Source organism: Plecotus auritus, assembly GCF_963455305.1.
Source record: "Plecotus auritus genome assembly, chromosome: 5".
Lineage (NCBI taxonomy): Eukaryota > Metazoa > Chordata > Mammalia > Chiroptera > Vespertilionidae > Plecotus > Plecotus auritus.
In genome coordinates this window covers 98,320,599-98,334,840 of record NC_137776.1, presented here as the reverse complement: position 1 = coordinate 98,334,840, position 14,242 = coordinate 98,320,599, and the positions used below count along the sequence as shown (strand labels likewise).

General features: G+C 38.7%; 1 protein-coding gene across 5 annotated transcripts in view; it reads left to right on the top strand.

Annotated features, from left to right (window-relative positions):
• The window catches only part of MAP3K2 (mitogen-activated protein kinase kinase kinase 2), a 112,442-nt gene that overhangs the window by 60,343 nt on the left and 37,857 nt on the right, over nucleotides 1-14,242 (top strand). For all 5 annotated transcript variants that reach the window (XM_080670481.1, XM_080670478.1, XM_080670482.1 and 2 more), the window contains 4 exons: nucleotides 1,663-1,730; nucleotides 5,931-6,049; nucleotides 7,179-7,219; nucleotides 9,098-9,197. In XM_080670481.1, the coding sequence (XP_080526607.1) occupies nucleotides 1,724-1,730; nucleotides 5,931-6,049; nucleotides 7,179-7,219; nucleotides 9,098-9,197 (267 nt within the window). In that variant the 5' untranslated portion in view covers nucleotides 1,663-1,723. The remainder of the gene's footprint in view (nucleotides 1-1,662; nucleotides 1,731-5,930; nucleotides 6,050-7,178; nucleotides 7,220-9,097; nucleotides 9,198-14,242) is intronic.

Sequence of the window (14,242 nt, the reverse complement as noted above, 5' to 3'; positions counted from 1 at the left end):
AGGGGATTGGAGATTAGATATGTAAGTAGGGTGAAATTTTAACAAGGGGTAAACAGAAAGAATAGGGAAAATCTAAAGCAGTAAAAGGGTAAGACAAACAGGACACTGAAAAGGGGGAGGTTAGGAAGAGAGTGATGGCCTAAAGGTAGAGTTGAGATAGAGTAAAACGATGCTAAAGGAAAGATAAAAAATAGAATGTAGAACCCTAATCCCAAAATAAAATGAAGAGAAAATAAAATGACACTTTAAAAAAAAAAAAAAAAGATAAAATAGCAGTAGTAATAATACGGATTGAAAATAAAAATGTAATCATTAAAAAGGTAAAATCAAGTGATGAAAAAAGAAAAAAAAGTTTCTTGATTAAAAGATGCAAAAAATGAAAATTTTAAAAAAATAAAAAAAATAAAAGGTAAAAATAAAATAAAATGTGGAGTAGTGAAGGTCATTCACTTCCTCTGTTTTTCTGTTTGGCACGCCTGTTTCTCAGTCCAGACAGTATTGCAGTTCCCTGCGTTCCACTGCTCTTCGGTGTTGTAAGCCAGTCCTGATTTTAAGCAGGCGGTGTGTCTTAATTTCTCGTATTCCTTTATTTTTGATTACACAAGAGTCAATTTGTGATTCAGCCCCTGGGTGGCAGTGTTTCTGGATTGACTTCCAGGTCTATCTATGGCCTCTCTAGGCAGTGTTAGAGCCTTCTTTCCCTGTGGCACTCGCCACGGGCCTGTGGGAGTGGGCTGCCTCAGAGCTGACTCTCTGATGGTCACTCCCCGCTCCGATCCCCAGGTTCCAGAAAAACAACCTTCCCCTGCAGTCTCCCAGGGTGTCCCCAACTGGGTGATCCTATGTATTGGGCTTAGTAATCAGATGCAAGGATTTGAAGAGGAAAAAGCCCAAGTGTGCGAATTCCGGGACTGCGAGTAAGCCCGGGCACCCAGGGAGCGCACGGGCTGCGCGTAAGTCTGGACTGCCTGAAATTCTTAGGGTGTCCCTGCACTTCAGATCAAAATGGGTTGCTTTTTAGAGTGCCCTTCTCTTAGCAGCTCTGAGGACCCCTTTCCACAGTCACAGATCACGCCAGCCCCTACAGCCACGGATTTTTCTAGGCACAGACTTCCCTGGTCCTCCAGCTCCCGCAAAACGCGCGTTCCTCTCTCCCGCCGGGACCAGAGACCTCACCTTATCCCAGGCGAAATCTGACCTTTCCGTGGTGGAGTGTAGAGCTTCTCTGAACCCGTGTGCTTGCGCCAGTTGGGGAGCGTTGTTCTGGGGCTCGCAGCTGTTCCTGGGGTGCCGCAGTTGTGGATTCTCAGGCTTCAGATAAGCTCCACTTTCCGGATCAAGATGGCGCAGACTCCGCGTCCAAGCCCCCAGCTCCGGGAGGGGACCCAGCCGCAGTTCGTGCTGCCAGGTCAGGGGAACCCCGTTCAGCAGTCCCCCACCTCCTTCTGGAATTCAGCTGTCTCCCAACCAGCCAACAAACACGCCTTGCGCGACCCTCAGCTGTTCTTTCTTTCTGCTCCGGGACAAGGCTCGGAACACGTCTGTCTATTCCGCCGCCATTATTCCCTCCTCTCATTAGTGGTTTTTATACTGGTATTTTTGTGTATGTGTGTCTGCCTCTTCTGTTTCTTATTATTAATGTTTGTTTTTTACCTCCTAAAGCAATAAAGAATGCTGATGGGAGAGCCGTTTCCCTAATTTTCAGATTGTTGAGCTGGTTGCCATGATGGGTAAGTTCAAACTAAAAATTTTTTTTGTCTACAATTGAAGGCTAAAATAGGGGAGAAATTTTTTTTTCTGCATGCATGATAAACTTGTAGCCACTATGGAAAACAACATGAAGGTTTCTCTTTGTAACCATGAGTGCAGTGCCATCATGTGGTCCAAATTCTTCAGTTTTGTCAGCTTTAAATTGAATATCCTTTTACTGAACTCCTATTAACTTTTCATTTTGGTTGCTCATACTTGCAATCTGGGCTGTGTGTTAATCAAATTGATTTCTACTTTCTCAAATAATACTGTACTATATAAAACACCAAAACAAAGAACATCCATTGCTTAAGAACATATACCAAAGTAGTCATAGAAAAATATGAATATTTTATTTTTTATTTTTTTAAATATTTTATTGATTTTCCACAGAGAGGAAGGGAGAGGGACAGAGAGCCAGAAACATCGATGAGAGAGAAACATTGATCAGCTGCCTCCTGCACACCCCCTACTGGGTATGTGCCCGCAACCAAGGTACATGCCCCTGACCAGAATCAAACCTGTGACCCCTCAGTCCGTAGGCCAACACTCTATCCACTGAGCCAAACTGGTCAGGGCAAAACATGAATATTTTAAAGCATGATTCACAGATATTTGAATTTTTTTTAATTTTTTCTATTTTATTTTTTTAATTTTTTTTATTAAGGTATTATATGTGTACGTATCTTATCATTGCCCCCCCACCCCCACCCCACTCCCATACATGCCCTTACCCCCCAATGTTTTGCATCCGTTGGTTATTCTTATATGCATGCATATAAGTCCTTCGGTTGATCTCTTATTTTCTCCCACCTCTCCCTAACCTTCCCGCTGTAATTTGACAGTCTGTTTGATGCTTTACTGCCTCTGTATCTATCTTTTTGTTCATCAGTTTCAGATATTTGAATTTTTAAAAAAATATATATTTTATTGATATTTTACAGAGAGGAAGGGAGAGGGATAGAGAGCTAGAAACATTGATGAGAGAGAAACATCGATCAGCTGCCTCCTGCACACCTCCCACTGGGGATGTGTCCGCAACCAAGGTACATGCCCTTGACCGGAATCGAACCCGGGACCCTTCAGTCCGCAGGCCAACGCTCTATCCACTGAGCCAAACCGGTTTCGGCAGATATTTGAATTTTTTATTGAGGATATTCTCCTATAATTATTTTAAGTATAATGAATAAGCATATAAGGTATCTAAATAAACATGCCTAATAAAATATTTTACTTGAAATGATTTCCCAAATATATTCTGGTTTTGTGCTCAACTAAATGTCCTTTCAGTATGTGTCAGAAACCTACTGCTTCATCTGTGTAACTGTTGGTCAGACTGTGGGGCCCTCTGGGCATCCTTATTGCCTATTGATCAACTCATGATCTTTATGACATTTACAACCTGTCTTATCTGTCTAGTACCTATGACCACCACAGAGGTTCTTGAGTAAAACAGTCTAAGAATTGTTAGAAAAGTGCTTGTGGTGTATTTCTGCTCACACTTTGCTTGATCTTTTGTGGATTTGTTAGCTTACATCTTGTCAGCTTCCTCAAAGTAGGTTGCCTATTGGGAATTTACTAGTATCTACCATGTGATTCCTCTTCAAGCCAGAAAAAAACAGGAACTCAATTAAGTTACTCTTTATTAGTATGTCATCTCTCTAAGAAGTTACTTATATTTATTTTTGTACATGTGTGATAGAAAACAGTACTTTTTAAAAAACAAAACAAGGAAATTAGTGTATCTAAATGTGGTAAGAGATTTAAGCTAAAGTCTCCCCAGCCACTTGTTTATTTTGGTATTATGATATGAAACATGTAAAAATACCTAAATTCAAGTGTTTAAGTTTTTTCTAATGAAGAAAGTAATTAAAACATAGATATGTTTAAGTATTAGAATTCCCCTTACCCAGTACAGAATTACGGATTTTACCTTTCTCAAGAAGGTTATGTCATACAATTTTATTTCAGTTGAGATCATTCTCAGCTAATTTTTTTCTAAGGAAAGATTTATTTTTATCAATAAATGACATAGTCTGGCTTGGACCCATGGACAGTACGCATGTTGTGATTATAATATACCCATGGACTCAGTTACTCTTGGGCTAAGCTAACATTTTGATGAGATTTTATTTTACTACAAAACAGAATATGTTGAGTGTTATAAAAATTAATACACTAGAGAAGTCAGGTATTTGTGTGTTTGAAAGACGATGAAGCCATTGAATTGCCACATCCATTTAAATGATTTTCATTACAAGATAAAGCATGTTTTAATTATTATAATTTTGGAACATAAATTATTACTCACCAAAATGGTTACTTTTTAAAAAATATATTTGTAGTGATTCCAGAGAGAAAGAGAGAGGGAGGGAGAGATAGAAACATCAATGATGAGAAAAAATCATAGATTGGCTGCCTCTTGCACACTCCCTAATAGGAATTGAGCCTGCAACCCAGGCATGTGCCCTGACTGGGAATCCAACTGTGACATCCTGGTTCAGAGGTCAACACCCAACCACTGAGCCACACTGGCTGGGTCAAAATGGTTACATTTTAAAATGTAAGCTGTAAAGTCTCTCAATTCCTTTTTTTTTTTTTTTTTTAAACCAATTTGTAGGTATTTCTTTCTTTCCAAGTCCCAGCACGGCTAGAGAGCGGGTCCAGTTCCTGAGTAGGGGCGGCTGGGGATTGAGAAATAAAAGAAAGAGACAAGACACAGAGATAGAAGGAAAAAGCTGGGACCGGGTGGGACCACCATCCTCTTCTGATGGAGAGACAGAGACAGGGACCCAGAGTCAATCTAGTGAGTTTATTTTATATCCCAGATATCAGGAAGTTTCACCAAAAGGTCAAGACAAAAGGAGATTATTTGCATTCTTGAGTAGGCCCTGAGCATTCCTGGTGCTAGGCTGGATTTAGATATCAAAACCACTTCCTGCCAAAACCGGTTTGGCTCAGTGGATAGAGCGTCGGCCTGCGGACTGAAGGGTCCCGGGTTCGATTCCGGTCAAGGGCATGTACCTTGGTTGCGGGCACATCCCCAGTGGGTGGTGTGCAGGAGGCAGCTGATCGATGTTTCTCTCTCATCGATGTTTCTGGCTCTCTATCCCTCTCCATTCCTCTCTGTAGAATATCAATAAAATATATAAAAAAAAAAAAAAAAAAAAAAAAAAAAAAAAAAAACACTTCCTCACACCACGGGCTGAAATGAAGGTCAAGCTGACAACACCTTTGCCCTTTTGGCAAGGCGTGTTCCCAGGGCGTGGCTTTGCCAACGCCACTGGGTTTAGCTGACAATAATTAAGGAATGCCCATGTGCCTTCCCAGGGGGCCCTCTACACCAATTGTTGATTATTATTAGTGGAATTGATTTACTAGTGAAAATCAATTATGTTGTCCCTGAAGTTTTCCAGAGAGTATGTAATTGGCATTACTAGGAGGCTCATGCTCATAGTCTTATGAATAAATTTTTGATCTGTCTGGAAAAAATTAAAAATTTATGGTTTATGATTCGTTCACTCAGTTTTATGGGTTTAGTGTTCCCTTGGGAATGGATTTTTCTTGTATTGTTACCTTTTGAATTGTTCCTGGCTGAGATCATTAAACAGTCTTTAAATGTTTGTAGTCTTATTGAACCTTATGGAGAAGTTCAAGAAAACACTTCATAAAATCAGTAGGCAAAACTTTTGTTGTTTCTGACTTGAGTCTGATGAAAGAGAAAAACTCTAAAAGGAATTCTGTAATTTGAACATAAATGCTAAGTAATGATGGTATTTATAGAAAGTTATTTCCCCCCCCCCCCCCCACTTCTTTTATTTAAGATTTTAAATGTGCTGTTTTGTTTAGGTGTCACAGAAAAGAACTTGTCATAACAGGGCTGTTCCGACCTATATTCTAGGATGTTACATCATTAGAAGAAGCAGAATGACTTTATTTTGCCTGTAAAAGTCTCCTGTGTGGACACCCAGTATGATGCTAGTGCTTGTGTCCAGTGCTATTTTAACATTACTGGCCTTCAGTTTTTAAACAAAAATTTTATTTCACCAAAATAACAAGCATAGGCATTGAAAATGTTCTAGATTTTTGCATTAAATTTTATTATAAATTTTGTGTTTGATGTCAATAGTAAATACATATTGAAATTACAAGTCTGAGTGTGTTATTTTAAAAATACCTAGATGATCAGCAAGCTTTGAACTCAATCATGCAAGATTTGGCTGTTCTTCATAAGGCCAGTCGACCAGCATTATCCTTACAAGAAACCAGAAAAACAAAATCTTTATCACCAAAAAAACAGGTATTTGTTGCAATAATATTTTAATAAATTTATATTGTTCTACAAATTATTTTTCTTGAATATCTTGATCTTATAGAGTTTTTTGCTTAAAGTATTTAACTTTTATACTTTTGAATCAAATATTTTGTTAAACATTTTTTATAAGTGTGTGTTTAAAAATGGTAGAATTACATTTAATGTGGTAACTGTTCTCTGAAGTTGTTTCATCCATTCTTAAAGCACTTAAGCATTTTTTTTTAATTTAAAGTCATCTATTCTGTATATTTACAAATGAGGATCATTTTGATTCTTTGTTAATCCTCAACAGAGGATATTTTTTCATTGCTTTTCAGAGAATGGAAGGGAGGGAGGAAGGAGGGAGAGAGAGGGAGAGAGATTGATGTGAGAGAGACACATCCCCAGTTGCCTTTCGCATGTGCCCTGACCAGGGGGTGGGGATCGAACCCACAACCCAGTTATGTGCCCTTGACCAGGAATCGAATCCAAAACTCTTCGGTGCTGGAGCCAAGGCTCTAACCATTCTAACCATTTAGCAACATCAGCCAGGGCCATTTTGATTCTTATAGATAAAATTTGTTTGGGATGTTGCCCTAAAAAGTAGAAATACAGTATGCTAAATTTCCCTCTAACAGGATTAGCAAATGTCTCATGCCCATGATGCCATTATTAACAGATCCTGTTGATCTTCCCTCTTGACCCCAAATTCAGCAACATAATTCTCAATCTGGCTCTTTGGCAGACCCTATCAATTTATTGGAGTTGATACTGAAATGAAAGCTTCCCGGTCAGCTCTTTGATTTTTTATTATTATTATTATTATTATTATTATTATTATTATTATTATTGATTTTTAGAGAGTAGAGGAAGGGAGTGGGATAGAGATATAGAAACATTTATGAGAGAGGAACATCATCGATGGACTGCCTCTTGCATGGCCCCTCCTGGGGATTGAGCCTGCAAATGAGGTACATGCCCTTGACCAGAATCGAACCTGGGGCCCTTTAGTCTGCAGGCTGACGCTCTATCCACTGAGCCAAGCCGGCTAGGGTCCCTTTGCTCTGTTTTAAATGTGTGACTAAGAAAAAGAAATTTTGTTTGATTTCTGAAATGATTTATCATTTCATTACAGAATGATGTCCGAGTCAAATTTGAACATAGAGGAGAAAAAAGGTAAGGAAAGAAACATTACATTTCAGATTATCAATTTAATTAAATGCGTGTTCTAATTAAAGCCATTAGAGGTTCTTTCTATATTTTAATGAAGGCTTGTGGCTTACAAATTGAGAATGGAATAGTCCTTGGTAACGTGTAACATGTATTTAAATCTAAGATAGAAACTGTCAAAATTCAGGCTAAACATTAGAAAGATAAATGTTTTTATTTTGCAATATTTGGAAGTAAATAAGATCATTACGTAATGCAGCCTTTGAATATTGCCATTTTCTTTTATTTTTACTTATCGTAATCATATTATCTCCTTATAAATCTCCTTATCTTATTATACTCTACAGAATTATGTATGTGAACTTAACATTCACAATTTTTAAAAAATATATTTTTTTATTGATTTCAGAGAGAAAGAGAGAGAGAGAGAAACATCAATGATGAGAGAGTACCATTGATCACCTGCCTCCTGCACGCCTCACACTGAGGATCAAGCCCACAACCCGATCGTGTGCCCTGACTGGGAATCGAACTGTGACCTCTTGGTTCATAGGTTGACACTCAACCACTGAGCCACGCTGGCTGGGCAACATTCACAATTTAGATTATTCTCAACATACAACATGTACTTAATTAGTAACATTGAGGGAAATGAATTGGAATGGTGGCTGTGAATTATCTAGGAGAGGGGAAGCCTAGTCTTCTTCTGAGTCTGTATCTCCATACAGTAGTAGAGGTGGGTGGTGATGGTTAACAACAGAATTATTAACAAGACTATTTGGAGTTGGAGAATATCGGATTTCATGTTTGTTATTCGTGTCTCATTAATTTAATGAAAGATCTATCCATTTTAAGGACTTTAAAAAGGCTCATAAATCATATAACCTGAGATGTAAAATGTTTTACACAGATAATATGGTTTTTTTAAAATGCGGTATGCTAGATATATAAGTCTAGTCCATTCTACTTTTTCTATTTATAATTCTTTTATGGATATTTCAGTTTGTTTTTTTCATTCATGGAGCACTATTTATTGAGTGTTTATTATCTGCTAAGCCCTGAGAGAACAGTCAGTGGAGCAGGTGGTCCCTCCTTTACAGAGTTTACAGGCTAGTAGAGTAGTTCCAGGCTTAGGTGCATGTTCCTGGGAGCAGCACAGGCCAATCCGTTGCAACATAGGAAGAAATACTAGAATTAATTTTTTTAATTCTTTAAAAATATTTATATTTAAATGTTGAGTTGATAAGGGTATGGGAAATCAAAATTTGAACCCCCAAAGAATGACTTTATTCTTTTTTTTAATTTTTTTTTTAATATACTTTATTGATTTTTTACAGAGAGGAAGGGAGAAGGATAGAGAGTTAGAAACATCGATGAGAGAGAAACATCGATCAGCTGCCTCCTGTACACTCCCTACTGGGTATGTGCCCGCAACCAAGGTACATGCCCTTGACCGGAATCGAACCTGGGACTCTTGAGTCTGCAGGCCAATGCTCTATCCACTGAGCCAAACTGGCTAGGGCGACTTTATTCTTTTTAACAGTTTTAGTCCATTTCATGGTATGGATATGACATAGTTAATTATTTTCTTCAGCATACATTTTACATTTCCCTTTAATACTCATATAACAGTTTCAGTGCAAATTACAAACTGTAGAGCTTTGTAAGGATTCCCTTTTTATAATTTGTATTAGAATAGAACATACTCAGCGTTTTTGGACTTTGTGTTGAGAATTAGTGCACTTGATCAAAAACAAGCCATTGTGGTGCTTAGGTACAGTGGGCGTTTATATCTTTACTTAATTTTAATTTACCCAAAAGATAACTGTTGAGGCATGCCAACTATTCCTAAGAAAATGAAATGTTTTAAAATTCCGTTCACAGAATCCTTCAGTTCCCCAGACCAGTTAGACTGGAGCATCTGAGGTCGAAAGCTAAAACTGCCTTTGGACAGTCCATGGAGCTCCATTACACCAATAACGAGGTAAATGGGAAGTCATTCTTGTTTTGGAAAGTAGTGTATTCATTTCAGAGACTGTTTTAGGACTGTTGTGTTTTTATTCAGGAATTGATGCAGATATGGTATGTTAGAGGAATGATAGAGCACAAATTTGTAAATTTAGTTAAAAAGGATTTTTCCATTGTCAAAATATTAAAAGGTACTACTATGAAGATAATTGAATGAGAATCTATTAAAGGAGGAAATATATATATATGTAAAGTAGCCTAACATATATATATGTTATTTAAACATTTGCTGCTTATTTATATTTTATTTTACTCTGTGTACTTCATTGATAAATTATCTTTTCTCATACTCTATACTTACTAAAGAGACAGTAGAGCTTGGTCGTGAGTTTAGTTAAAACTTACAGGATTATTTTCACGGTGGTTAAGATATGATTAGATCATGTTTATATTTGGGAGTCGGTACATGATCTTAAGGGCTTGCTGTGGCCCTGAGGAGCTCTGTGTTCTGGGGGAACCCCTTTTGAAACTTCTGTAAAATCTGGATTAGATTTGATGATCTCTGAGGTTGCTTTCAGATCCTATGAAGAGATCTCAAGATCTTGAGACCTTAAAATTTTCAAGGACAATGTAGTTAACTGGTTAATTTGTACTTTTGTTTGTTTGTTTGTTTACCCCCTCAGAAAATACTTGTTGAATTTGCCAGGCATAATGCTATGAGTTAGGAATTACAGCCCCTTATGGAATTTATAGACTTACTAGAGGCCCGATGCACAAAGATTCATGCAAGAATAGGCCTTCCTTCCCCTGGCTACCGGCACCGCCTTCGCTCCGGCCCGCAGCCACCTTTCCGCCTTCACTCCGGCCCAGAGCCGCCTTCTGCCTCTCACCTTGTCACGTCATTTTGCATATTTCCTCCTTATTGGCTGTGGGCGCCACCATCTTTGTCGCAAAGTTACGGTCAATTTGCATATTCCGTCTTTATTAGATAGGATAGTAGTAGAAGCAGACAGTTAATAAACGAACTGTTTAAATATATTAAGTTCTTTTAAAGGGAATGCATAAAATATTGTGATAAAGAATAAAGGCAAGGGCAGTAGGTATTCTATTTAGGTAGTACTAAGGAAATACTGACTGAGGTGCTAATGTTTAATTACTGAAAATTGAGGTAGGAAAAGACAACCCTGCAAAGACTTTGAGAGAAAGAACATTCTTTGTAGAGAAAGCAGCTTGTGAGCAGTGGGAGGCCCTAACCTGGAAAAGACTTCTGTGCTCCAGGGACAGAAGTCCTAGTGGGAATGGAGTGACAGGGGAAGTGGTGGGTCTGAGTCCCTATGCCAGGGACTGGACCTCCTTGAGTGCCAGATATCAGACAGAGAAGATATGAGCAGTCATAGGCATATAAGAGAGACTTTATTGTAGACCCAGTAGCCCTTGCTAATATAGTAGCAAACACAGGAGCCACTGCTAACAAAGTAGCCTGACCAAGCAGCCACACACCGCTGGTCAGTAATACATCTTCCCTATAATGAGCCCCGTATGGGCTGGTCAGAAGCAACTTATATACAGCTTAAGCTCAAACAAAAGAGGCTTCATGCCAAATAGTGACCTCAGTATTTGGGCTACAGACAGGCATGCCTGCACAGTATATAGCTTTCTGCGTCCTTGCTTTTGCACCTGCTTGTAGTAAGTTAGCTTTGAACTCCCTGATTAGGATTCCCACGCTCAGAGTGGCCTTGAACATCTGGTGTACTCTAGACAGGGTTCCTACAGGAAGCTTAGTAAAAATTAATTTTAGAAAACATGTGAAACATTCTGCAAATATGAATGAATTGATTTAAAACCAAACAGTCTTACCTAACTTGAATCTTTATCTCATGGTATGATTCTAGGGCAGCGGTCGGCAAACTACGGCTTGCATGCGGCTTTTTGGCCCCTTGATGTGGCTCTTCCACAAAATACCACATGCAGGCGCACACGTACAGTGTGATTGAAACTTTGTGGCCCATGTGCAGAAGTCGGTTTTCGACTCTCAAAAGAAATTTCAATCGTTGTACTGTTGATATTTGGCTCTGTTGACTAATGAGTTTGCTGACCACTGTTCTAGAGAAACCCAGATACATCTTTGTTTTTGTTTGTTCTAAAATTGTTTCATAGAAAATTTTCAGCCCTAACCGGTTTGCCTCAGTGGATAGAGCGTCAGCCTGCGGACTGAAGGGTCCCAGGTTCGATTCCGGTCAACGGCATGTACCTTGGTTGCGGGCACATCCCCAGTGGGAGGTGTGCAGGAGGCAGCTGATTGATGTTTCTCTCTCATCGATGTTTCTAGCTCTCTATCCCTCTCCCTTCCTCTCTGTAAAATATCAATAAAATATATTTGAAAAAAAAGAAAAATGATGTTAATTGGCATTACTTTTTCATACTGTACCTGTTCTTGTTCCTAGAATTACTGTTTTTTTTCTGAGTTCTCCAAATGTGTTTATATATAAATTTTTGTAGGGTTTTCTTGAGGACTGACATCAAGCTAATTGACCTGTTGTTTTAGGAACCTTCTTCCATGTTCTAAAAATTGAAAATTTTCCCCATTGACAGGTATCTCCCCACCTCCCCCATGCTTCAGAAGGATTTTTGGGAGTGGTTCTGCCATTATCTCTGGGTGGGATGTGGTAGAGGAGGCATTAGGATGAGATTACGTTGTTTAAAATTTTCTTGCAGCTCAGATTCTGTGAGAACCTGTGATTCTGTGAATTAGCCATGTCATAAGTTACATCATGACCAACTCAGTGCCCCTCTTGGACATGGGGGCACTAGGAAAGAACTTACAAGGAATGTTAGTTTTCTTGGCCTGTGGATAAGCAAAAACTCATTTATACTATTGTTATTCCAGGTCTATAAATATTTTTTTCTAGTGTAATATAAAATTTTTCCCAAAGGGCCATTCTATATAATAGAGATGTAATATGCAAATGGTCGTTACGCCTTGATGTGTAATGACCAACCGCGTAACGACCGGATCAGCAGGAGGGTGGGGCAGTGAGCTACAAGTGGGCAGCGGAGAGCTGCAGGGCAGCAAGCTATGAAGGGGGGTGGGGGGAGCTATAGGAGGGTGGGGCAGTGGGCAGAGAGCTATTGGAGGGCAGCAGCGAGCTGCTGGCGCACGTATTTGTGCACAGGGCTACTAGTTACTTTATAAACTTCTAGCTTGCCAGAATCGAAACCACCAGTAACTTTAAGCCAATGATTGGATTTGTTAGTTGGGCTCCTGTTTATGTCAAATGTGTCAGGTGACTCTGTCTGTGTGCTTTGCCATGGGGGGTAAATGTGGGGTGTGCATTGAAATAAAGTAAGTGGATATTCTGCCCTGGCTGGTTGGGCTCAGTTGGTTGGAGTGTCGTCCTATCCTGTACACCAAAAGGTTGGGGGTTCGATTGCCGGTTTGATCCCTGATCAGGACACATACAGGAAGCAACCGATCAATGTTTCTCTCTCACATCAAGATTTCTCCCCCACTTCCTCTCTCTCTGAAATTCAATAAAAATATATCCTTAGGTGTGGATTAAAAGAGGGGGAAAAAAGAAAGTAAGTGGATTTTTAAGGTCATTTCCATTTGGAAAACGTTTTTTTATGGACTGTTTGCATGTTTCACTATGTAAAGTCAGGAAAATAATTTACTTCTTTCAAATTTAGTTTCTGTTTAGTGGGTTTTTTAACTCAATTTTTAGTTTCCTTTCCAGAAGGGCTTAATATTAACACACAACTGGTTTATTAATAATAAGCAAGAAGGAAATAGATTTCATAAATGAGCCTAAATTGAATTTATGAAGCAGGAAAATATTGGGTGATTTATTTAATATAATTTAGACAAGCAGGGACTTGTAAAATTTGTAATGGGTGGCCTTAGAACATACAAGGAACCCATCAGAACTATAGGCAGCAGTCCAGGCTCTGCACCAGGCACCCGCTCCAGAATGTCCACATCTCACGTTTGCAAACGGAAGAAGAGCAAAATCACTCTCCTTAATATTTTGGTACTGTAATTTAAACCAGTGTTTTCCCTCAAAGCAACAATATCGTGGAGAAGTAAATAATTCCAGTTATAATTAAATGTATAGTAAAAGTAAATATTCAGGTTTTCCCCTCAAATGAAAAATTGGCAAAACAATCTTCATCATTTCATTAAAATGTTTTCTAGTGCTTAAAATATAATAAAAAAGAATATTAAAGATAGGAACAAGATGTACCAATATGGTTCATAACTTATAGATAATGAAAATAATTTAAGGAGATTAGGCTTGTTCCATAATACCAAGCAGTTAATTTTTTTTATTAGAAAAAAATTCTCATAGAGAAACAAAGGGTCTGGCTAGTTAATAAGTTGTAATGTATAAAATTAGCTACACAAAGAAATTGGGAATATAATTTCAAGAACTGAGTAAGTAAACAGAAACAGATTATATGATGGAATTCTTTTCTTTTAAATATTTTTATTGATTTCAGAGAGGAAGGGAGAGGGAGAGAGAGAGATAGAAACATCAGTGATGAGAGAGAATCATTGATTGGCTGCCTCCTGCACAGTCCCCCACTGGGAATCGAACCTGCAAGCCAGGTATGAGCCCTGACTGGGAATGGAACCATAACTTCCTGGTTCATAGGTCGATGCTCAACCACTTAGCCACACTGGCCGGGTGAATTCTTTCTTATTAGTCCGGTGAGTCCTCACTTAATAGCATGGACAGGTTCTGTGACTTTAAGCAAAATAACTTATAATGTAACCAATTTTACCACAAGCTAATTGATATAAACAGAGTTACGTTCCTGCACATCAGGACCTGTGTATTTGTGTCCGGCAGCCTTTCTTTTTTTTTTGTGGGTTTTTTTTTTGTTCATTTGTTTTGTTTTGTTTTTTTGGTTTTTGTTTTTTTATTTCTTATTTTTAATAAATCTTTATTGTTCAGATTATTACAATTGTTCCTCTTTTTCCCCCATAGCTCCCCTCCACCTGGTTCCCACCCCACCCTCTGCCCTTACCGCCCCCCCCCCCCGCCACTGTCCTCATCCATA